At 41.0% G+C, this 21,238-nt stretch overlaps 1 protein-coding gene and 1 long non-coding RNA gene across 4 annotated transcripts in view; one reads left to right on the top strand and one right to left on the bottom strand.

Moving 5' to 3' along the window:
- The window catches only part of LOC144058404 (uncharacterized), a 62,137-nt gene that overhangs the window by 19,676 nt on the left and 21,223 nt on the right, over positions 1-21,238 (top strand). The window lies entirely within an intron of this gene.
- The window catches only part of znf1035 (zinc finger protein 1035), a 48,612-nt gene continuing 27,878 nt past the window's right edge, over positions 505-21,238 (bottom strand). For 2 of the 3 annotated variants that reach the window (XM_077576778.1, XM_077576777.1), the window contains 3 exons: positions 17,440-17,498; positions 11,622-11,682; positions 505-9,927 (listed from right to left, as the gene is read on the bottom strand). In XM_077576778.1, the coding sequence (XP_077432904.1) occupies positions 962-9,892 (8,931 nt within the window). In that variant the 5' untranslated portion in view covers positions 9,893-9,927; positions 11,622-11,682; positions 17,440-17,498 and the 3' untranslated portion in view covers positions 505-961. The remainder of the gene's footprint in view (positions 9,928-11,621; positions 11,683-17,439; positions 17,499-21,238) is intronic. The other variant, XM_077576779.1, reaches the window with a different exon arrangement.

Raw genomic sequence — 21,238 nt, 5'->3', positions numbered from 1 at the left:
ATATGTTTGGGTCTGCCTGGTTGGACCAGAATCTTTCTCCACCTCCGGAGCCAACACACCACTTAGCCCTAATGTCGATAACATAACCACAAAGTTTTCTTTTTCCCCACTCTTTTTTTTGAGCAGCATATATAGAGCTTTTTTGTTTTGTTATTACTGGTGTATATGATGATCACTTTTTTGTTTATTAATACATTTGAGCTGTTGTTTGGCTTCTTGTGTACATGAGACGTTTTGCTCTGCTCCCAAACGAATGAATGAAACAAACTCAATCATCGTACTGCAACCAAGGCTGCCTCCGTGCCAAACAGGCCCTTATATGTTTGATCAAGCAGCATCTAATAGATGTACAAGCTTATTGGGCCCTCACAATCTGACAAAACTTAGAAAGTATCAAGTCACAACCCACATTTTACCTTGTGAACTATTGGGTCAAAAATTAAGCGTCACGTCTCATGACAAACCCACATTTATCCCCCCCAGAAGTAAAAACAAAACTCAAAGTAGGGTTTCCAGTTGATTTAATCAACTAAATCAATAAAAGAACATGTTCAAGTCAGATTTTTTTTTAAGTTGGAACATTCGTCAAAGGAGTGTACAAGAGTTTCCTCAATTTTAAACAGACAACAATCACAGAAGTATCTACAAAAACATGACTGGGCATATGATGAGGTCATAGTCACCAACAGAACTGACAAAACTTCCTAGGCCTTGAACTCGAAGCATAAAACTTCAAAAATATTGAACCCTTATACCACAATGTTTTCTCCCCAAACAATATACAATTTTACAATCCGAAATGAGAGAAAAAATGTACAATATATGAACAAACAGCATCAAGAACATTTGGTCTCTGTATTTATCACAAGTCCAACAACATAATATTTACAAGATCAAGGGAAATTGACAAATTGGATCTGACATATTTTGAATGAGTTATTCTATGGCATTGTTTTGAAAGCTAAGCATGCATCTGCCGATGCTCCTCCAGCAGGTGAGGAAAAGCAAAAGCCTTGTCACATTCGGTGCATTCATACACAATTTGGCCAACATGGCTTTCTTGATGCCGCAAAAGCTGAGCAGAGTGTGAGAATGACTTGTAGCACATATCACAGCGGTGCTGTCCGACTTGTCGTTCGGCATGCATTCTCATGTGCAATGAAAGATCTTGAGCGGTGTCAAACTCGGAAGCGCACTGGCGACATTTCAGCTTGGTTTGTGACGCTGGTTGGGCCGGTTTCGTGTGCATTTTCAGCTCATGCTGTTGAAGCAAATGCCTGAAGGGGAAGGATTTTGAACACTGCTTGCATTTGAATTGCTTCTCATTTAAGTGCACTTTATTCAGATGCTCCAAGAGAATACTTTTTGAAGAGAACGGCATTGAACAAGCGTTGCAGTTGTACAACTCCTCTCCAGTAACATCAATTTTTTCCTCATCCACAGCATTCTGACGTTTAGTTCCTGCACCCGACTTGCGTGCAGTCACCATTTTTTGCTGTTTATGGGAACAAGAGTGTTGGTGGAAAGCTTCACTTCCCACAAATCTCTTGTCACATCCCTTGCATTCAAATCCCGAAACAGGTGCATGATATCTCCGCTTATGTTTTTCAAGGTCATTTTCAGAAGCAAATGTAATTTTGCACTGTTTGCATTTCAGCGTACTCAGAGAATGAACAGGAAAATGGGAAACCAATTGGGTAGCCTGGGTAAACCATTGGCTGCAAATGGGACATCTGAACCCGTTATCAGCATTATTTTCAGTTGAAGTCACCTCATTTTCATGGGTCTTCAGATGGCCGAGGAAGTGCTCGAGAGAGGAATGACTGGCATTGCAGCGATTGCACGAATAGCCACTATCAGCCGTTGACTCCCGATGGGTGGCCCTGTGCAGTTTCAGATGGGACGAGTGCAGAAAATGTTTATCGCAATCAGAACAGGAATACGGCCGTTCCTTAGAGACCTTGCAACCATGCGCCGAGAGCTCCTCTGGGTCTTTGAAGCGCTCGTTGCACAAACCACAACGGTATCTCAGGTTCATGTTTGTGGGGTAACTCTCAGTGAGAGATGACGACTTTTCAGGCAAAGGTGTGGGGCGCTCACTTGAAACTGTGTGTTCTTTTCGGTGCTCAGCTCGACTACTCTTGGAGGGGAACACTTGATTGCATATGTCACATGGAAAGTTTTCTTCCCGGTGTGTCGACATGTGTTCTGCTAACTGGGACTCTCCTGAGAAGCTGAGCTGACATTTGGTGCAACGGTGCGGACGACTCTTGCCGTGACTGTGTTTGTGTTTGCGCAGGGCAAAGTGGGACACAAATCCTCTTCCGCACACCTGACACTGTAACTCTGACTTGTGCATGCGTTTGTGTTGCTCCAACTGGGAGGCCTGGAAAAAGCATTTGCCACATTCCGCACATTCATGAGGCTTTTCACCGAGATGACATTTTTGATGATCTACCAGATTTTCTGATGTTGGGAATGTCTTTCCACATACATGGCATGGGAAATATGGCGCAGAGTCCGAGTCACTGTTCCCACTACTTTCATCCTCACCACTTTCACTAGCCACAACAGGTTCCAGCTCATGACTGCTTTCATAGTTATTTTGCTCTTTTTTATGCCATTTCCTGTAGTGTCTTTGGAGGGACTTTTTGACGGCATAAGTCTTGTTACAGAAACGACAAGAAAATGAATGGTCAGGATGGTCGTCATTGTAATGATAGCAAAGAGACTGCCTGGACCAAAACCTGTGGCTACACAGTTTACAGGCAAATGGTCTGTTTGAGTCATGGTACGTTTTGTGGATTTCCAAATCTGATGACGTGTAAAATGACTGGGAACACAATGAGCAGGCAAATTTCTTACCAAGACCATGAGCTCTCATGTGTTTGTCAAGATCTGTTTCTTTGGGAAAACCACGATGACACTTCATACAGGAAAAGCGCTTACTGGCTTGCTCCTCTCTCCCGTGTTCTTCAAGGTGACTGATGAGCATCAAGCCATCAGTGAAGCTCAAATCACACTCAGAACATTGGTACTGAACCACTTTACCATTGTTTGCACTGTCTTGCGTCTCATGTTCCACAGGGTTTTGTGGAGGCTCCTTAAATTCATCTTTGTCTGTCTGTGGTTCACCTGTGAACATTAGAACGGAGTCGGGCAATGTCAGATTACGGTCTGCTTTTAGAGGTAATTCCAATTTCTGAGCTGTAACCCTTGCAGTGACATATCCAAACCTGCATTTCCTGCTGTGGTTGCGGAGTAGACTTTTATTCCAAAAGCCTTTCTTACAGGTTTTGCATTTGTAAGGGATCTCGTTTGAATGCACACGAGAATGTCCCATTAGTCCAGCTTTATTTTCAAAGGACACATTGCAGACTTGGCAAACAAATGACTCCGAAACATCACCAACAATTGCGGTATCTAGTTTACATGTCAAATTAGTACCTTCAATGTGCTGTTTGTCTTGCCTATCATCTTCGTTGATTGGAAGCTTTGAAAGATGTTGTTGAAGAGGAGCAGTGGACACTGGCGGATCCACAGTTTCCAGTTTGTGTGCATTCAAAAAATGTTCCTGAAGCTGAGAAAATAAAGAAAATCGCAAAGAACAGTATGCACAAGAAAAGCCTTTTGTAAGGCTTTCAGAAATTTCTTCCCGCTTTGTTGACTGGCCTGATTTTGAAGTACAAGTACTTTGATGATCCTTAAGTTCTTTTTGTGGGAATGCTACTCCACATGTTTTGCAAAGTTTAACAGTGCACTTAAGACTATGGCGTTTTAAGTAGTCATTCCTGATGAATCGCAGGCCACAATCACAAGCAAACGGCTTCTCTCCTGTGTGCAAACGAGTGTGGAACCGTAACCGTGTGTTGTTCGCAAAAGAACGGGGGCAGAAACTGCAAGCATATTTGAGCTTTTTGTTAGAATGAAACCTGAGCTTGCGTGTAGGTTCTTCCTCACTGAGTGGCTTGTTAACATTTTCTGATGGTAGATTATCCTGTGGTTGAGTAGTATCAGTTTGCTTGGCCACTTTTTTGCAGCTATGCTTCCTGTGGTATTTCAGAGATTTTTCGTGGGAATATCTTGCATCACAACGCGAGCACTTAAACAGTTTGACAGTATGGAATAGTGTGACATGGCGGGACAATCCAGACGGAGCTGTGAAACTCTTGGAACAAACTTTACAGTCAAATCTCTCCTGCTGTTCCATTGGTTCACTGGCAAACCTTTTCTGCCAGCCCTTGCCAACATCATCCAAACTGAGTTTGGGAATACAGATTTGCAACCGCAACCGTTCTCCTGTGCAATGATCATGATGTACCTTAAGATAATCATATCTTGAAAAGCAGCTTCCACAGGTTTTGCAGCGATAGGGATTCACTTCATTATGAGACAAAATATGACGTCGCAGGCTTCGTGGCTTTACAAATGTCTTTGTGCAGAATTTGCATTTGTACTCATTGCCAGCTTTTTCTAGGGTTACCTGTGCTTCTTCCATGCGAGCGGGCAGGCTTACCAATTCCTGTGAAGACTCAATTTTTGATTCCTCTTCCTTGGAAATATTGCAGCTCTCTTCATGCGACAACTGCAATGCATTGGATGGAAATTGTTTTCCACAATGCATACATGCATTTGGTTGTAAGCCGGTATGCAACACTGTGTGCCTTAAGAATACTGATCTGAACCTGAACCTCTTTGGACAGTTAGGACACTTGAAAGGAAACATCCTTGACACATTGGACTTTGAAGGGTTCTCAGTAACAGTCTGGCTTTTCTTCTGAATGTTTTGACAGGCTTCATCATTAGAAGATGGGATATTGTTAGTTTGTAACATCTCGCCACATATTCTCTTATGAGGAGCTAATCTACTCGCGCCGAAGTACATCCCACAATTGTTGCAGACTCGCAGAGTATTTAACTTGTGGCCTTTGTTGTGAGCCTCCAGGTGTGCCTTCTCTTTAAATGTTCGGGAACAAATTGAACACTTGATCGGGAAAATCCTTGATACACTGGACATTGAAGGGTCCTCAGTAACAGTCTGGCTTTTCTTCGAAATGTTTTGACAGGCTTCGCCATTAGAAGATGGGATATTGTTAGTTTGCAACATCTCTCCACATATTCTCTTATGAAGAGCTAATTTACTCGAGCCAAAGTACATCCCACAATTGTTGCAGACTCGCAGAGTATTTAACTTGTGGCATTTGTTGTGAACCTTCAGGTGTCCCTTCTTTGTAAATGTTCGGGAACAAATTGAACACTTGATCGGGAAAATCCTTGATACACTGGACTTTGAAGGGTTCTCAGTAACAGTCTGGCTTTTCTTCGAAATGTTTTGACAGGCTTCGCCATTAGAAGATGGGATATTGTTAGTTTGCAACATCTCTCCACATATTTTCTTATGAAGAGCTAATTTACTCGAGCCAAAGTACATCCCACAATTGTTGCAGACTCGCAGAGTATTTAACTTGTGGCATTTGTTGTGAACCTTCAGGTGTCCCTTCTTTGTAAATGTTCGGGAACAAATTGAACACTTGATCGGGAAAATCCTTGATGCACTGGACTTTGAAGGGTTCTCAGTAACAGTCTGGCTTTTCTTTGGAATGTTTTGACAGGCTTCGCCATTAGAAGATGGGATATTATTAGTTTGTAACATCTCTCCACATTTTTTCTTATGGGGAGGAAATGTATTTGTGCCAAAGTACATCCCACAATTGTTGCAGACTCGCAGAGTATTTAACTTGTGGCCTTTGATGTGAGCCTTCAAGTGTACTGTCTTTGTAAATGTTCGGGAACAAATTGAACACACTTTGAGTCTGGAATGCTCTTGGGTGTGAGTTGGAATGCACACTCCCTCCTGAGTTACCTTATGAGTTTCCACACACTTTTCCTGATGAGTTTCCAGGCATGGTTTTTGATAGAAACATTTTCCACATTGAGTACAGGAATAAGGTTTCTCTCCTGTGTGTCTGAACATGTGAATTAGCAAATAACGACGGGCTTTGAACTTTTTATTGCAATATGGACAATGACACGAGGATATATGTGTAAGACTGTGTCTCCTTAATAAGAGGGCAGCATCAAATACCTCTTTGCAAAGGGAACACTGTAGCACATTTGGTTTACTTGGCTCTTGTTCGGACTCTGGTGTTTCCTTCAAAGTAGGTGCATTCTCTTCCCTTTGATGTACTTTTAGATGTCTTAGGAGCTCTGTAGGACTCAAAAACAGCTTTTGACAATTGGAGCATGGAAAACTTTTCCCTTTATGTTGCAATTTGGCGTGCTGGACAAGATTTCTGGCATTTGGAAGAATCTTTCTGCAAAGCGTGCACTGGACACTCTGATGGACAACTTTGTGACTCATAAGGTTGACTCTTTTCTTGAACCCTCTTCCACATTTGAGACAGCGGTATGGCCTTCCACCTTTGTGACACCTCTCATGTATCGTTAATGACTGTTGCGAGTCACAGTTTTTTTCACAATACCGACAGTTCAGGGAAACACTGACATTCTCATCTGATTTCCGAACATTCTCCGTCTCCTCAGTCTTTGTCCTCAAAGTTGCTAGGTTTGACTTGCTGGACAAAACAGGCGTCTTGTACTTGATCATTTTGCCTGTGATTTTAGACTCATGTCTCTTTACATGTTTGTAGAGATCAGACACTTGCTGGAAAACCGCCGGACAGACACCGCATTTATAAGACTGTTCAGTTTTAGGGACTGTCAAATTGGATTCCGTCTGCTTGTTGTCCATGTCCTCTTCTTTCTGTCCCTTTGTGCTCATCTCTCTCTTAATATCGAGTTTGGACTTTTTCTCTGATTTGACCTCTTGTACTAATCCTTTAAGAGTTTTTCTAAAGCAGGAGGTATTAATATGTCTGTATCGATTATTTGAATGAGAAAACGTAGCGTGGCACAGTGGACAGCGATATTTGTCACCAATCTTTCCCTCATTACTACAAACCCGTCTGACACAGTCACGTAAATGTCTTGATCTGTTGTATGAGTACTTGAATAGTCGTGGACACAGAGCACATTTATGTCTCATCTCATTTTCAATATTCTCAGTTTTTTCAAGATGTATTTCCATAGGCTTCCTATTTCTTCTTTTAATTATTTTCAACGTAGCATCATTTTGCCAAACACCTGGATGGCCTTCTTTGTGCATTCTGTAAATATGCTTCTTAACTTGCCTCGGAGTTGAGTATTGTTTGCCACAATATATACAGACATTAGTTCTGCAAACATCAAACAAATTCACGTAACATTGAGGCAGATTTTCAAGCGGTGTCCTGCTTATCACAACTTTTTGTGGTGGTGAAGTTTCAAGTATACCTAACTTAACTTCATTGTCACTGGATTTTGCCTCCGGATTTCCTGGTTGGAATTTCTTGCATGTACTAGGTTTGGCCTTGTGTCTTTTTAAGGACCCAGGCTGTGTGAAATAAGAGCCACATCCATCGCACTTATAAGGTGTTTCATTAGTGTGACAACGCATGTGTTTCACATACTCAAATATTTTTGAGATTGTCAAATTGCAAATACTGCAATGATGAGGTTTTCTTTTTTTATTAGAACACTCAGAAGCCAGGTGAGTATCTTTGGTCTTGTTGACAACATTCTTGTCTGATTTTTCATTACTCATGAGATATTGATTGGATGTCTTGCAACACTGGAAGATCTGGTGTGAATGTTGATAGTGGTGGTGCTCTATTAGATGATCCGGACTGTGGGTTATTTCATGGCAAACTGCACACTCATATGAATTACTTGATGCAGGCTCCATTTTATCCATAATTACGACAGGCTGTAGGCGTTTCCTCATTTGTAAAGAGGATATCATAGCACTACCTTGTTGTTCTGACTCGTCCATCCTATTTCCCTTTGATTGGACAATACATTTTTCTTCAAGTTTCATTGAGTCTGTGTCACTTGAGTCTTTTTTAACAGGAGGTTCCCCATTCTGCTCATCAAGCATAAACTTTTCTTCCTCGCAAGTGTCCATCCCTTCAACTGACACCCTTACATCTTCTTGTTCAGCGGGTACTGGATTTTGAAGTGACTTCTGTGGACATAGAGGAGTGTTCTCCCAAGAATCCTTTTCCTTGTTAGAATTGCACTCATCACTCAAGTTGCTCTTCTGTGAGGATTTTAAATCATTTGAAATGCTGTTTTTGTTGTCAACATGTACATCCAAAATAGTAACATCAACAGCCACACCAGTACCATCTGAATCTTTACAGGATGTCTGATTCTCCTCTCGGCAACACATAATTTCTTCTTTGTCACAAATATCTGAGTCTGTAATTGAGCAGGGTTGTTGTGGCCAGTCTGAGATTATATCAACACCTGGATTGTTAATGTTATTTTTCAAATTATCACTAACAAAGTCAGTATCTGCTCTTGGGGCACTTGTAATTAGAGTGGAATCTAAATTACTACATAAAGTCTGCTTGTCACTGACATCACTCAAATGGCCATTACACACCGGAGCAGCGCTCCAAATATTGTCCATAACCACATTTTGAGAAGGCTCATTTTTCGATAACTGTAAACAGGAACCAAGATCTTGGCGGTTGGCCTCCAGCATATTTGTGCATTCCAATTCACAAATGGCATTATTAGAAGCTGTCTCAGGAGAATCTAAGATTTGAGCGGTTTCTGGCTTCATTTCATTGTCCTGACATTTGATCTCCATATCTGACAGCAGGTTGTTGATTTCCATGCAATGGTCATGAACACTGGAGAATTCAATATTCGTTTGCGTTGGTGCATTTAACGTTTCATCACCCAAAGAATCAAACTTGTTTTCTTGACTTTCATGGACACCAGTGCAAGCTTCCTCAACAATTGCCAGGTTTATTTTTTGCTCTCCATTGTCATTAGGGTTGTCAATTACTTCAATTTGCAGTGGGCATGATTCCTTTGTTTCCTCTGTTTCTTTCTCCAGTCCATTGTCATCTTTCATCGTTGCAGTTGATGGTTTCGCACATTCAGGCGTTACAGTCCTATGGTCCGTCATATGATCTGTTTGAACCTCCATGCCGTTCATGTTTTCACTGTCACTGACAGAGATGTCTGAGTAGTATCCCTCAATTTGATCGTCCTCCACATTCTTTTGTTCTTGACTTGCAACTCCCACTTTGTCATTACAGTCTTCAATGGGCTCTTCCTCGCTAGTTAGAATCACTTCGAAGGACTGATTTTGTACTATGTTGCAAGTATCATGTTTTACTAAAGTTTCGTCTGTCTCTTCAGCTGGATTTTCCCCAACATTCAATTTTGGTGAACCTGGGCAAATTTCTTTAATGTCATTTGAAAATGTCACATTTTCAAGGTGGGTGAAAAGCCATTCTGACGGACTTTGTTTTGTCGTAGAATCTGATTTGGGCTGTTGAGTCGGACTAGAAATAAATTTACAAGAAGGCCTTGTTTCATTTACATCTGTGTCTGAGCAACTACTGACATCTGAATAATCCTCAAGAAGTGATGAAGCTAAAAGTTCACAGTTTTGCTTAAGTCCTTGCAACTCAGCTGAATAGGATGAAGGCAATCCATTCATGGCTACATCTTTAACATCTGTGTCTTCACATCTCAATGAGGAATCCTTTAACATGAGTTCTTCATCAGGTTGCCAAGGTGTTTCGCTACATAAGCTTTCATAAGCACAATCAGAAGTGGAATTTCCAATGCTGGAAGTCGAGTAATAGTTTGTATCAAATGTAGAGTCTGTTGCTTGGGCAGCGTGTGAAGCTGTGGAGTTGGAGAGTTCATGCTGTCTCACAAAGGTCTCGATATGTTGGGCAAGACTTCCTTCTTGCTCTGATCTCAATGTCTTTGTGTCTGATGACAGTGGTGAGACAGTTTGAAAATACGAATCCCACTCATGAGCCATTATCCTCAAGGATTTCAGGATTGTGTGTATTCTCCCTAAAATTTAAAAGCATGACATAATAAAAATAGAATACAGTTACAAGACAACAATTAGTATGAATAATAGAGTCCCCTGCCAACGTATTGGAATGGCAAGGTCAATTTCTTTTGTTGTGGTTGTATACTGAAGACATTTGGGTCATTTGGTCTACTGTGCAACAGACATCAAGCGGGTCAGCTAAGGATATAAATAGCAGTTGATGACAGAAACATTGTGAGAGCTGTAAAGAAACGCCCAGAAATAAGTCAAAGTGACATTACTGCCAACCTCCACAGAGCAGCGGTGAAGGTATCACAATTAACTGTTTGAAGAAGAATTTGATAGAAGAAAGCTAAAGGCCAAACCACAAGATGCAAACCACTCATCCGGAAAAATAATTGGAATGCCAGACTGGATTTTGCAAAAAAAAGTACATAGATGAGCCATAACCATTTTGGAACAAAGCTTTATGGACGAATAAGATCAAGATTAACCACCACCGAAGTGATGGAAAGGCCAAAGTATGGGGAAATAAAGGATCTGTTTATAATCCAAAACACACAAGTTAATCTGTGAAGCATGGTGGCGGTAATATCATGGCTAGGGCTTGCATGGCTGCTTTGGGAACAGGTTCACTTGTCTGCTTATGACGGGTGGCCGAGTTCGCTCCTCGAGAGCCACTATCCAGCCTGTTTTCCATGTCTCCCTCTTCCAGCACAGCTGAATCTAATGATCAGCTCATCAGCAAGCTTTGCAGATAACGATCCTGATCATAAATCAGGTGTGTTAGTGGAGAGAAACATGGAAAACAGGCTGGATAGTGGCTCACGAGGACCGAACTTGGCCACCCCTGTTTTATGATGCAAGTCATGGTAACAGCAGAATTAATTCTAAAGCCAACAAAACCATTTTGTCTGGCAATCTACAGAAAAATGCATCCAACCTAATCGGGAGAAGCTTCATCATGCAACTAGACCAGAAGTGGGCAATCCCGGTCCTCGAGGGCCAGAGTCCTGCAGGTTTTGGAGGTTTCTCACTGCCAACACAAGCTGGATCGTTATCAGGCTTATGCAGAGCTTGCTGATGAGCTGATCATATATTAGCTGTGTTGGAGAAGGGCAACATGCAAAACGTGCAGGATTCCGGCCCTTGATGCCCACCTCCGAACTAGACAATGACCCAAAACACACTGCCAACACAACAAAGGACTTATCAGGGGGAAAACGTGGAAGGTCTTAGCCTGGTCAAGTCAATCACCAGATCTTAACCCAATAGAGCAAGCATTTTACCTCCTGAAGTGGAGACTGAAGAGAGAAACCCTAAAGAACAAGATTTGAACGAAGCTGCAATGAAGGCCTGGAAATGCATTTCAAATGAAGAATGCCACAGTCTGTGAAGTCAATGGGTTGCAGGTTTGATGCAGTTGTAGCAAAAAAAGGATTATGCTACCATTAAATTCTATTCACTTTACATTTACTTAATGTCTGTTAAAATACTTATGCTCACTTGAAAAGTGGGTGAGTTCAAAACAAAAGTGCCGTTTCCTGAGTTCTTTCACACATCTAGATGCAAGTACCATGAAATAAAAGATGGAATTATAGCTCTTTGTTTCATATTCATTTTCTGATCTCCAACTCAAATGTCTTCAGTATACAACAACTACAAATGACTTTGCCCTGAGAATACTTTTGGAGGGGACTCCAAGTCCCACCTTTTCTTGAGTGTAGAAAGATTAGGACTTTTCCGGAAAGACGCTACATCTGAGAGGAACTCTGAAAATAAAGCAAAACAGCATTTTAGAGAACCAAAAAGAGCTAATATCTATTGTTGCACCACTAGTTATGATTCCCATCATAGGACATCATAACAAGAAACTCCCCTACTGTCTAATCAGACTTCCCCACCCCGTTCTGGGCCAATTCGGATCACATAAAAATATTTCTATTTGCTAAATGCCAAACATGAGCCTTTTTTCCCCCCAGACAATTTTGCATTACTTTCTTCAAACTCAGAAGATTACATACATTTAATTATTATTTGGTACCATGCCTTTAAATTGTATGACTTTGGTCAAACGTTTTGGATATCCTTCCACTAGCTTCTCATAGTTTTGGCCCATTCTTCCTAACATCGCTCATGCCTTTTAGGGTCTGATCATACATTTACATTTGCATTGAGAAAAAAGCTTTGCGATTGCTACCCCGAAACACTCAATTTGTTCTCCATAAGCCACTTTGTAACCAGTTCGGCAGTATGCTTCGGGCCATTGTCCATTCATACCCAAGCCAAGCTTTAACTTCCTGGCTGATGTCTTGAGATGCTGCAGGAGTATTTCCACATAATGTCCTTTCCTCACAATGACAATTTGTCAAGTGCAGCAAAACAATGTAATGCTGCCACCCCTGTATTTCAGTCTTACATGATTGTCCCTTTTTCCAAACAATGTTCATTATGGGGAAACTGTATAATTTCGGTTTAGTCTTTGTCCCTATGTGCATTTGCAATCTATAATCTGTTGTTTTTTTTTGCAATGGTTTCTTTCTGTCAAGTCTTTTTCAGTCCACCTCTGTACGAGTACTCTGCAATATGAATAATGATACACTCTTACCAGCTACATCCAGCATCTTCACAAGGCCTTTTGCTTATAAACACGTTTGCATAATTTAAAATTTGTGTTTAAAGACCTGAAAAAAGTAACATTATTGCTATAAAAACATGCCTAAGTCTTTGATTAGGATATTTTGAGCTGCCAACCTATTGAAATTCCCTTGCAGAACAATTTGTTTGAATTTTCCAGATTTTTAACCTTTTGTCAAGAACATTATCGTGGGACCCCGTTACTGCGGTATATCTTGCGATGTATATCATGCACCGAATATTCAGCCACCCAAAATTTTCGGCCGAAAATAGCAAAATAAAATTCAAGCCGAAAGAATATGGCCGAAAGAATATTGTGGTGAGCAAAAAAACAAAACAAAAATGCAAGTGATAGATGATAGTGTCTGTTTGAATTAAACACCAAACACTGGAGTGAGTGTCCGCTTTGCCGGTAATGAGTCATATTGCTTATTCAACTGGGCTTTATTCGCATTTCAGCAGCAAACAATTTGCTATGATACTTTAAAACCTCGGATGAGCTGGCTGAAGTGGCTGGGGAGAGGGAAGTCTGGGCTTCCCTGCTAAAGCTGCTGCCCCCGCGACCCGACCCCGGATAAGCGGAAGAAGACGGACGGACGGACTTTAAAACCTAAATACAGTTCATTGAAATTTTATGTGAAAGTTGAACGCACAGTAGCACATAATCATGAAGTGAAACTAAGTGTATAGCTTATTTCAAACTTGTTTTACAACTAAAAAATTAAAACTTGTATGTGCTGAAGTATTCACCTCCCCCCTCCCCCAACCCCCAATTAATACTTTGTCGAACACCCTTTTGATGCAATTACAGCTTCCAAGTATTTTAGGGTATGTCTCTATCAGTTTTGCATCGGGAGGCTGAAATGTTTGCCCATTCCTCCTTGCAAAACAGTTCCAGCTCAGCTAGGTTAGGTAGAGAGCATTAGCGAACCGCAATCTTAATCTTTAGTCAGCATTATGAAGACTAAAAAACATACCAGGCTGGTCTGGGACAACGTTGTGGACAGATTTAAAGCAGCAGGAAACAAAATGATTTCAAAAGCTTTGAACATCCCACAGAGAGTACTGTTCAATTATCCATAAGTGGATGCCGATGGGAGTACCAAACAACCACAAATTTACAAGACAAGGCTGTCCTTCCAATCGAAGGAGGAGAACACTCATCAGAGAAGTAACCAAGAAGCTTTTGATCAATATAAATCAGTGGTGTCCAAACTTGGTCCTTGAGTCCTGCAGGTTTTGGATGTTTCCCTGCACCAACGCACCAGTTCCAATGAACAGGATCGTTAACAGGCTTATGCAGAACTTGCTGGTGAGCTTCAGGTGTGATGGAGAAGAGAAACAGCCAAAACATGCAGGACACCACCCCTGAGGACCAAGTTTGGACACCACTACTCTAAATGAACTGCAAAGATCCTCAGCAGAGATAGGGGAATATGTCCATAGAACAACCATCAGCCAAGTACTGCACAATAAGCGAAGTACGCATCTCGACTGCACGGTGCATTATGGGTAGCGGCGTGGTGCATTGTGGGCAGGCTAAACTACCATACGGTCATTGGAAATGAATTGGATGCAATTGAATGGAGCTCTGATATCTAACATTTCAACCGCTGGAAAGTTGCTGTTTTTTTATTTAATGTATTTTAAACATGCATAGCATGTGGTTTACTGACTTCAGGGGTTGACTTGCAAGCTTTAAAGGTGTACAGTTACGCAAAGACTGTCACCACTCTAATCTGCGCCATTCAAATGACGGTTAGTTGGTTGGTAGCCTCGCTTTTTTTTCCACGAATGTGCAATTGTAATGCGCACTTCACTTATTATGGCATGTATGGTAGGGTGGCAAGAAGAAAGCCATTTCTATCGTGAGCCACAAGTCACATCTGCAGTTTGTCAGGAGCCATGTAGGAGACACTGTGCTGCCAAGTGGAAGAAAGTGCTTTGGTCAGATGAGACCAAAATTGAATTTCTTGCCCTACATGACTGTCAGACAAATGTATACATTAGTTATCCCATATTTAGTCTTTTATTAATTGTAAAGCATTTATTCAACCTTGTGAATTTATTCAACATTGTGACCTCTGAACGGTGTGAGTTGGAGTCGACTGGAGTCACAAGACAGGAAATGGACCCTCATCACAAGACAAATGGCGGGAATATTTTCATGGTTGAGAAGCTTTTAGTGTTAAAGAATGTCTGCATTGTTGCCTGCGTAAACAATTGTCACATTGCTGCTATGCGTTTTCCCCCAAACCACTCAGGGCAGTAATGTCTATGTGATAGGTAAACACAATAAAAAAAGGATTAAGAGTGTGGGAGAAAGGGCAAGAGCTTGTGATCTGTTCACAACTTTGCTGGTTTCTCCTCGCGAGTGAGCCAAGGAGTTTTGTCTCCTCTTCCTTGTGTCTGTGTATTTTAAATGTTCTAGGTTGAATGAACATGACAATGACCAACGACAAATGCTGTTTGGCGTAAGAACGACACTGCTCATCAGTCTCAACACACCATTTCCACTGTTAAACATGGTGGTGGGCGCTAGCCTGGAAATCCAGACTCACTCGCGGCTTTGCCGAGGAGCATGTCTGGTCAACCGCCCTATCAGTCACATTTCTGAGGCGGGACAAACCTGAGCTAACAGACAGTGGAATGAACAAATGAGAAATGAGAAAGAGCGGAGTGACGTCAGAAGAGCGACTCGAAGTCTTTTTCTTTTCTGCGGAGACAGAGTAAAAATCCAACATGCGGCCGAAGAGAGACAATAGTGAATGACTTATGTCGTCGTCGCGGGAAAAATTTGAAGAGTGAAGATGCTCACGAAGATGACGTCACGCAAATAGACGAATATGATTGGCCAAATCACTGTCTATAGATGCCTGTCCAGACATGGGTGTGGCTTGCCAGGCTAGGTGGGAGCATAATGCTCTGGGCTGCTTTTATTCTGCAGGGACAGGGAAGATAGTGCGAGTAGAAGGGAAGATGGATGGCGCCAAATACAGGGCAATTTTGTGAGAGAACCTGTTGAAGTCTGCAATAGACCTGAGACTAGGACTATGGTTCACCTTTCAGCAAGACCACGGCCCAAAGTATAAAGCTAAAGAAACAATGGATTGGTTAAAAAAAAAATCATCAATGTGTTGGAGTGGCTCAGTTAAAGTCCTGATCTACATCCAATAGAAAATCTGTGGATAGACCTTAAGATTGTGGTCCAAAAACGCTCTCCATCTAACCTAGCCGAGCTGTCTTGCGTGACACATGCGCTCCAGTAGCACACTAATGCTACGTTGACACCAAAAGCGGAGGAAGCGTTGTGCCTCGCTTCCTTCGGTAGCGTTTCACTGCGGGAGTTTTGGACCATGTCGTGCATGCGCATACACTGGATAGTGGGAGCCGTGTTGCTTGGTTAACTACAACTGTACAGCACTTAAGCGAGTCAACAAACGCGTGCACCACAGAGTATTTCCACTTCTTTCCTGGTACTATACAGCCGAAGCACCAATATCTCCATTGGCGCCTTTAAAAAATTGTTTTTAATTTGTTTAAGGAACGTGTCCCTCAAGCAAATCTACTTTTTAGTGGCAATCAGGTGGCCGGTGGTTGTGCTAAATAGTTTTCCTAATAGACTCTAAACACTATTGCTACCTGGGTACAGCAAGTAAATACACTTACTAGCACTGCATGCTACTTCCTTGCTCACAATTCGGTACCAGCTAGCAGACAGGAGACTGCGTGTGACGTAGCCCACATGCAAAGCAGATTGGCTGCCGCAAGGCGAAGTACGAAGGAAGTTCAATTATTTTAACTTGGACTAAAATGCGGAATGATTTTTGAATGAATGATTTTTGGCGCACTGCGCCACATCTCACCGCTGTCGTGAGCTGTTTAATCAGTATAGGCTACTAATAGTAACCTGAAGAGTTAAGTGTATCTTCTAAATTATTTTGATAGTAAGATTTGTATTTCTGTTTTCAATTACCACAGTGACTCCCTTCACCTTTATTTAAAATATGTTTAATTTAATCCTGAAAATAAAAGAGTATTGTTTTTGACAAAGCATGTGCAGTTTTGCATTTTTTAGGTACCGATTTGAGAACCGTTTAAGCGCCAGAACCGCTTAAAAAGTACTGAGTAGGCACCGATATCGGATAAAACCCAACCGATACTCAACACTAGTCATAATGGATGGATGTATGCCTTTGTAGTGTAATCAATCGAAGTTGCATTGCAGAGTTTGTCGCTTTTTTTTTCTCGCGACTGCCACCCCTGGCCTAAAACGTATTCAAAACTGCAGCCTCTGTGTCAAGCTCGTGTAGGATGCGCATGAGGATGGAATAAGCAAAATTTTTTCTAAGAGTCTGAGCTGGAGTTTGAGCAGTGCTCAAAGCTGACCTCTTCTTGTTTTTTCATTTTCCATCCCAATTGTGTTGTACGCTAGCTAACAACACTAAATGTCACCCCTCCCCACCCCCAAGAAACTATGGAGTGTTTGACCCGAACATTCCACACTGAAATATGGAGGTAAAGATACAAGCTGACAGGCGCAGTCGCAGATAAAAGTCAGGGCTCTTTGTACTCCTCTGGGCATTGGCGAATCATTGATAGCCCTTTCAAACTTCTGTGATTAAGAGCTACAGTACATAAATAAATTTGACTTGAATGATGTACTTTTTTTTTTTAACATTAACATTTCAAACTCCGTAATGCGGCTTTAAGGTGCTAACATTCATCTTTGTGTAAAAAAATATAATCATAATTTTCGAACAATTGCATTAGATAAGCAATATTTTTCATTTTTTTTAAGTTGACCTGTTGAAAATCCTTATCCGTCAACGACCCATATACATTTTTAATTTTGAACAGTACAATGATAAAATTGAAGATTTAAAACATACCTGATGTGTCCAAATGCTTGTGGGTCACTAAATCTGGAAGAGCTATGAATTCTCTCCTCCTGTAAACGGAAGAAAATCAAATATTACCCCGTAGCAATATATATTGCTTCAAATAAAATGAAAACCATAAAATAACCTCTAGTCAGTGTTACATTACATTAGCTAGCATGGCAATATTTTAGCAGTTGACAATTGACCATTTATGAGTAAAAAACAACATTTCACTGTCCCCGATGTCCACGCAATGTTGTAGAGGCGTGTCAAGCACGACAGCCTCACAACATCCAGAGCCTTTGGGAACTCCAGGCGGTTCTCATCCACCACCGGGGGCCTTGCCATTGAGGAGCTTTTCAACCACCTGAGTGACTTCGGCCCCAGAGATAGATCACACCTCAGAGTCCCCAGAATCTGCTTCCTCAAAGGAAGGCGTGTCGGTGGAATGGAGGAGGTCTTCGAAGTATTTTTCCCACCGACTCACGACGTCCCGAGTCGAGGTCAACAGCGCACCATCTCCACTGTACACAGTGTTAATGGTGCACTGCTTCGCCCTCCTGAGACGCCGGATGGTGGACTAGAATTTTCTCAAAGCAGACCGGAAGTTGTTTTTCATGGCCTCACCAATGTCCCATGCCAGAGTTTTTGCTCAGCGACCGCTGAAGCTGCATTCCGCTTGGCCAGCTGTCAGCTGCCTCAAGCGTCCCACGCAACAAAACGCACAGACTTAAATTGTCAATGCTGCTTGTCGGTAGCACATCGACCAACAGTCCATTTATGTGTAAATAAGTGCGTGCTGTTGAGTTACGCCTAGAGTGACGTCATGCAGCCAACAAATTTGGCCTTAGGAGGACCCAGCAGCCTTGTGAATTTGGACATAGGGAATATCCCCCACCTCCCCCCGGGACAAGGGCGAAGCTCTGCCGGAGATAAGTGTTTCAGGGGTTTCTGACAGTCGTTGCCAACAAACCCTCACAATACGTTTGGGTCTGCCAGGTCGGACGAGCATATTCCTGACTTTTTTTCTGACTTCTGAAGCTTTGTATTATATATTGATTAAACTTTAAGCAGTTATGTTACAATTTGTCCTAGCAGGGAAAACACTACCTGGCCATTTTTTTCACATTTTTCTTTTTTCTGCTTCAAGCTGTGTCACTTAAAAAGTTTAGCTATATTTGCACTTGGTTATCATTTCAATTGGAAAAATGTGTCCTAAATATTGTGTGCAATAAAAAATGCTATTATTTCAAAGCACCAACCACAAATCTATTGTTCAGAATTTATTACCCATATCGCAAAAAATATTGTCACTGTAAATTTCTCTGAAATATCGTGATATAATTTTTAAGCCATATCACCCACCCCTAAAAGGTTGGGATTAAAATCAGCAACTCTAAATCTGAGACCATGTTCCTCAGTCTGAAAAGGGTGGAATTCCCCCTCCGGGTCGGGGATGAGATCTTGCCCCAAGTGGAGGAGCTCAAGTATCTTGTGGTCTTGTTCACAAGTGAGGGCAGGATGGAGTGGAAGATCAACAGACAGATCAGTGCAGTGTCTGCTGTGATGCGGACTCTGTATTGGTCAGTTGTGGTGAAGAAGGAGCTGAACCAAAAGGCTAAACTCTTGATTTACCGGTCGATCTACATTCCTACACTCACGAGCTGTGGGCCATGACTGAAAGAACAAGATCCCAGATACAAGCAAAGAGGCCAAAATTAGTTTCCTCCACAAGATGGTTGGACTCTCCATTTGAGATAGGGTGACAAGCTCGGTCATCCGAGAGGGACTCAGAGTCGAGCTGCAGCTCCTCCACATTAAACCTAACCCTCGTGGACGCCTCCCTGGAGAGGTGTTCCGGGCATGAACCACTGGCAGGAGGCCCCGGGTACGACCCAGGACGAGCTCTTTCGGCGGGCCTGGGAACACCTTGGGAGTCCGCTGGATTAGCTAGTTGAAGTGGCAGGGGAGAAGGAAGTTTGGGCTGACCTGCGAAGGCTTCTGCCTCTGCAACCCAACTCCGGATAAGCGGTAGATAATGGATGGATGGACAGAATAATTGTGGAGAAAAATTGAATTGACCTGCAGTATGAACAAAGTGCAAAAATGACCGAAAAGAGATTTTTTTTTAAGGTACAGTTTTATAATTTCTTTCAGATTTTGGCATCGGTTTCCCCCACCAGCATTTTTAGATCAATTGTACACGAGTCCATTAATGTATTATTTTCTTTTGATTAATACTAAAAAAGTTTAAATCAGAAAGTTATGAATCAGTGAAACCATTTTATGCAGCACGTTCTGAACATCTTAATACTAAGACAATGAGGGTCAAGATTTTAGGTGTCTTTTTTTTTTAATCAGTTTGAAACTCCCATAACATTTTTAATCTTTATCCTATTTTCAAAAAGTTGGTAACACGTGAAAGATTAACACAATTAAGTGCTGATCATTTTATAAAAAAACAAACTTACTTAACTGTGCTGATTTACCTGGCAAAATCCCTACTGTGTTTCTGACGTCGACTCGTCTCATAGACCAAAATCTATTTCTACAAGAAAATTCTGTAGTACGCTACTTAAACACAGTTTAAATTCAAGAAATAATAAAAGGAAAACAGTTGATTAACTAAAAATGAAAACCAGTTGGTTGCTCATTATTAATGAAGATGTGTTTTCTCTTCTGTATTTATAATTTAAGCTATAATTATAATTGTGTTCTTTAGGCATTTTTTTTTTATCTGAACACCCAAATTGCCAATACAATTTTCAGTAATACAGTACATCCGAATACCAATATATAAAAAACTAACTTTTCAGTGAAAGGAAAGATCTCAGATGCAGCTGTTATTGTATGGCAGCAGCATTTGAAAAATTACAAATAAAATTGACTCCTGTTTACATTTGCACTTTAGGGCTAGAACACAATTTTTCTTAGTCTACTCAATAAAAAGGAATACAAAAACTGGGAAAATTTATACCAGACATTTTTTTTTATATTATATTTTTTGCAATAATCTAATCTCGTTTTGTGGGATTTGATCTATAAAAGTTGACATACAAGAAATAAATTGAGGGTGAAATGGTCCACCAACTCACTTATGCTACATCATTTTGGAACCCTACTACTTTTATGCAGTACTGTATTTAAATAAAATTATCACTAGTGTGGGAAAAATTTAAAATTTGTACAGTTTAATTGTTCTAAAGTGTTTAAAAATGTTCAAAATATAAATACTATGTATTTATTTTATCAAAAGTATATTTTTTTAGTATTTTTGATTAATACAAATAAAATTTATATGTTGTTATTTCACCATTTTTATTGATGACCCAAGTTTTTATTGTGGTATTTCAGTACCGGTATTGAGGCATTTTATAGTATTAAAGTCAAAATCTTGACATAGTGGAAAGCACTAATGTCACGCTTGCAGTAGATTCTATATGCATATTTTTATTTTTAATTAATACAAATACAATTAATATGTTGTTATTTCACCTTTTTTATTGATGACTCAAGTTTTTATTGTGGTATCATTTCAGTACCGGTATTGAGGCATTTTATTGTATTAAAGTCAAAATCTTGGTATAGTGGAAAGCACTAATGTCACGCTTGCACTAGATTCTATATGAATAAATGTGAGCGTGAATGCATGTTTGTTTCTACATTCCCTGCGATTGACTGGCAACCAGTCCAGGGTGTTACCCCACCTTTCACCCATAATCAGATGGGAGCTGGATAAGTTGTATAATGGGCGGGGCATGATGAAAAAACTTTTTTGTAAGTCAGATCAACTGTCTTTACACTTGCT

Source organism: Vanacampus margaritifer, chromosome 9, assembly GCF_051991255.1.
Source record: "Vanacampus margaritifer isolate UIUO_Vmar chromosome 9, RoL_Vmar_1.0, whole genome shotgun sequence".
Lineage (NCBI taxonomy): Eukaryota > Metazoa > Chordata > Actinopteri > Syngnathiformes > Syngnathidae > Vanacampus > Vanacampus margaritifer.
The sequence above is the reverse complement of the archived record's forward strand: the minus strand, read 5'-3'. Positions and strand labels throughout refer to the sequence as shown.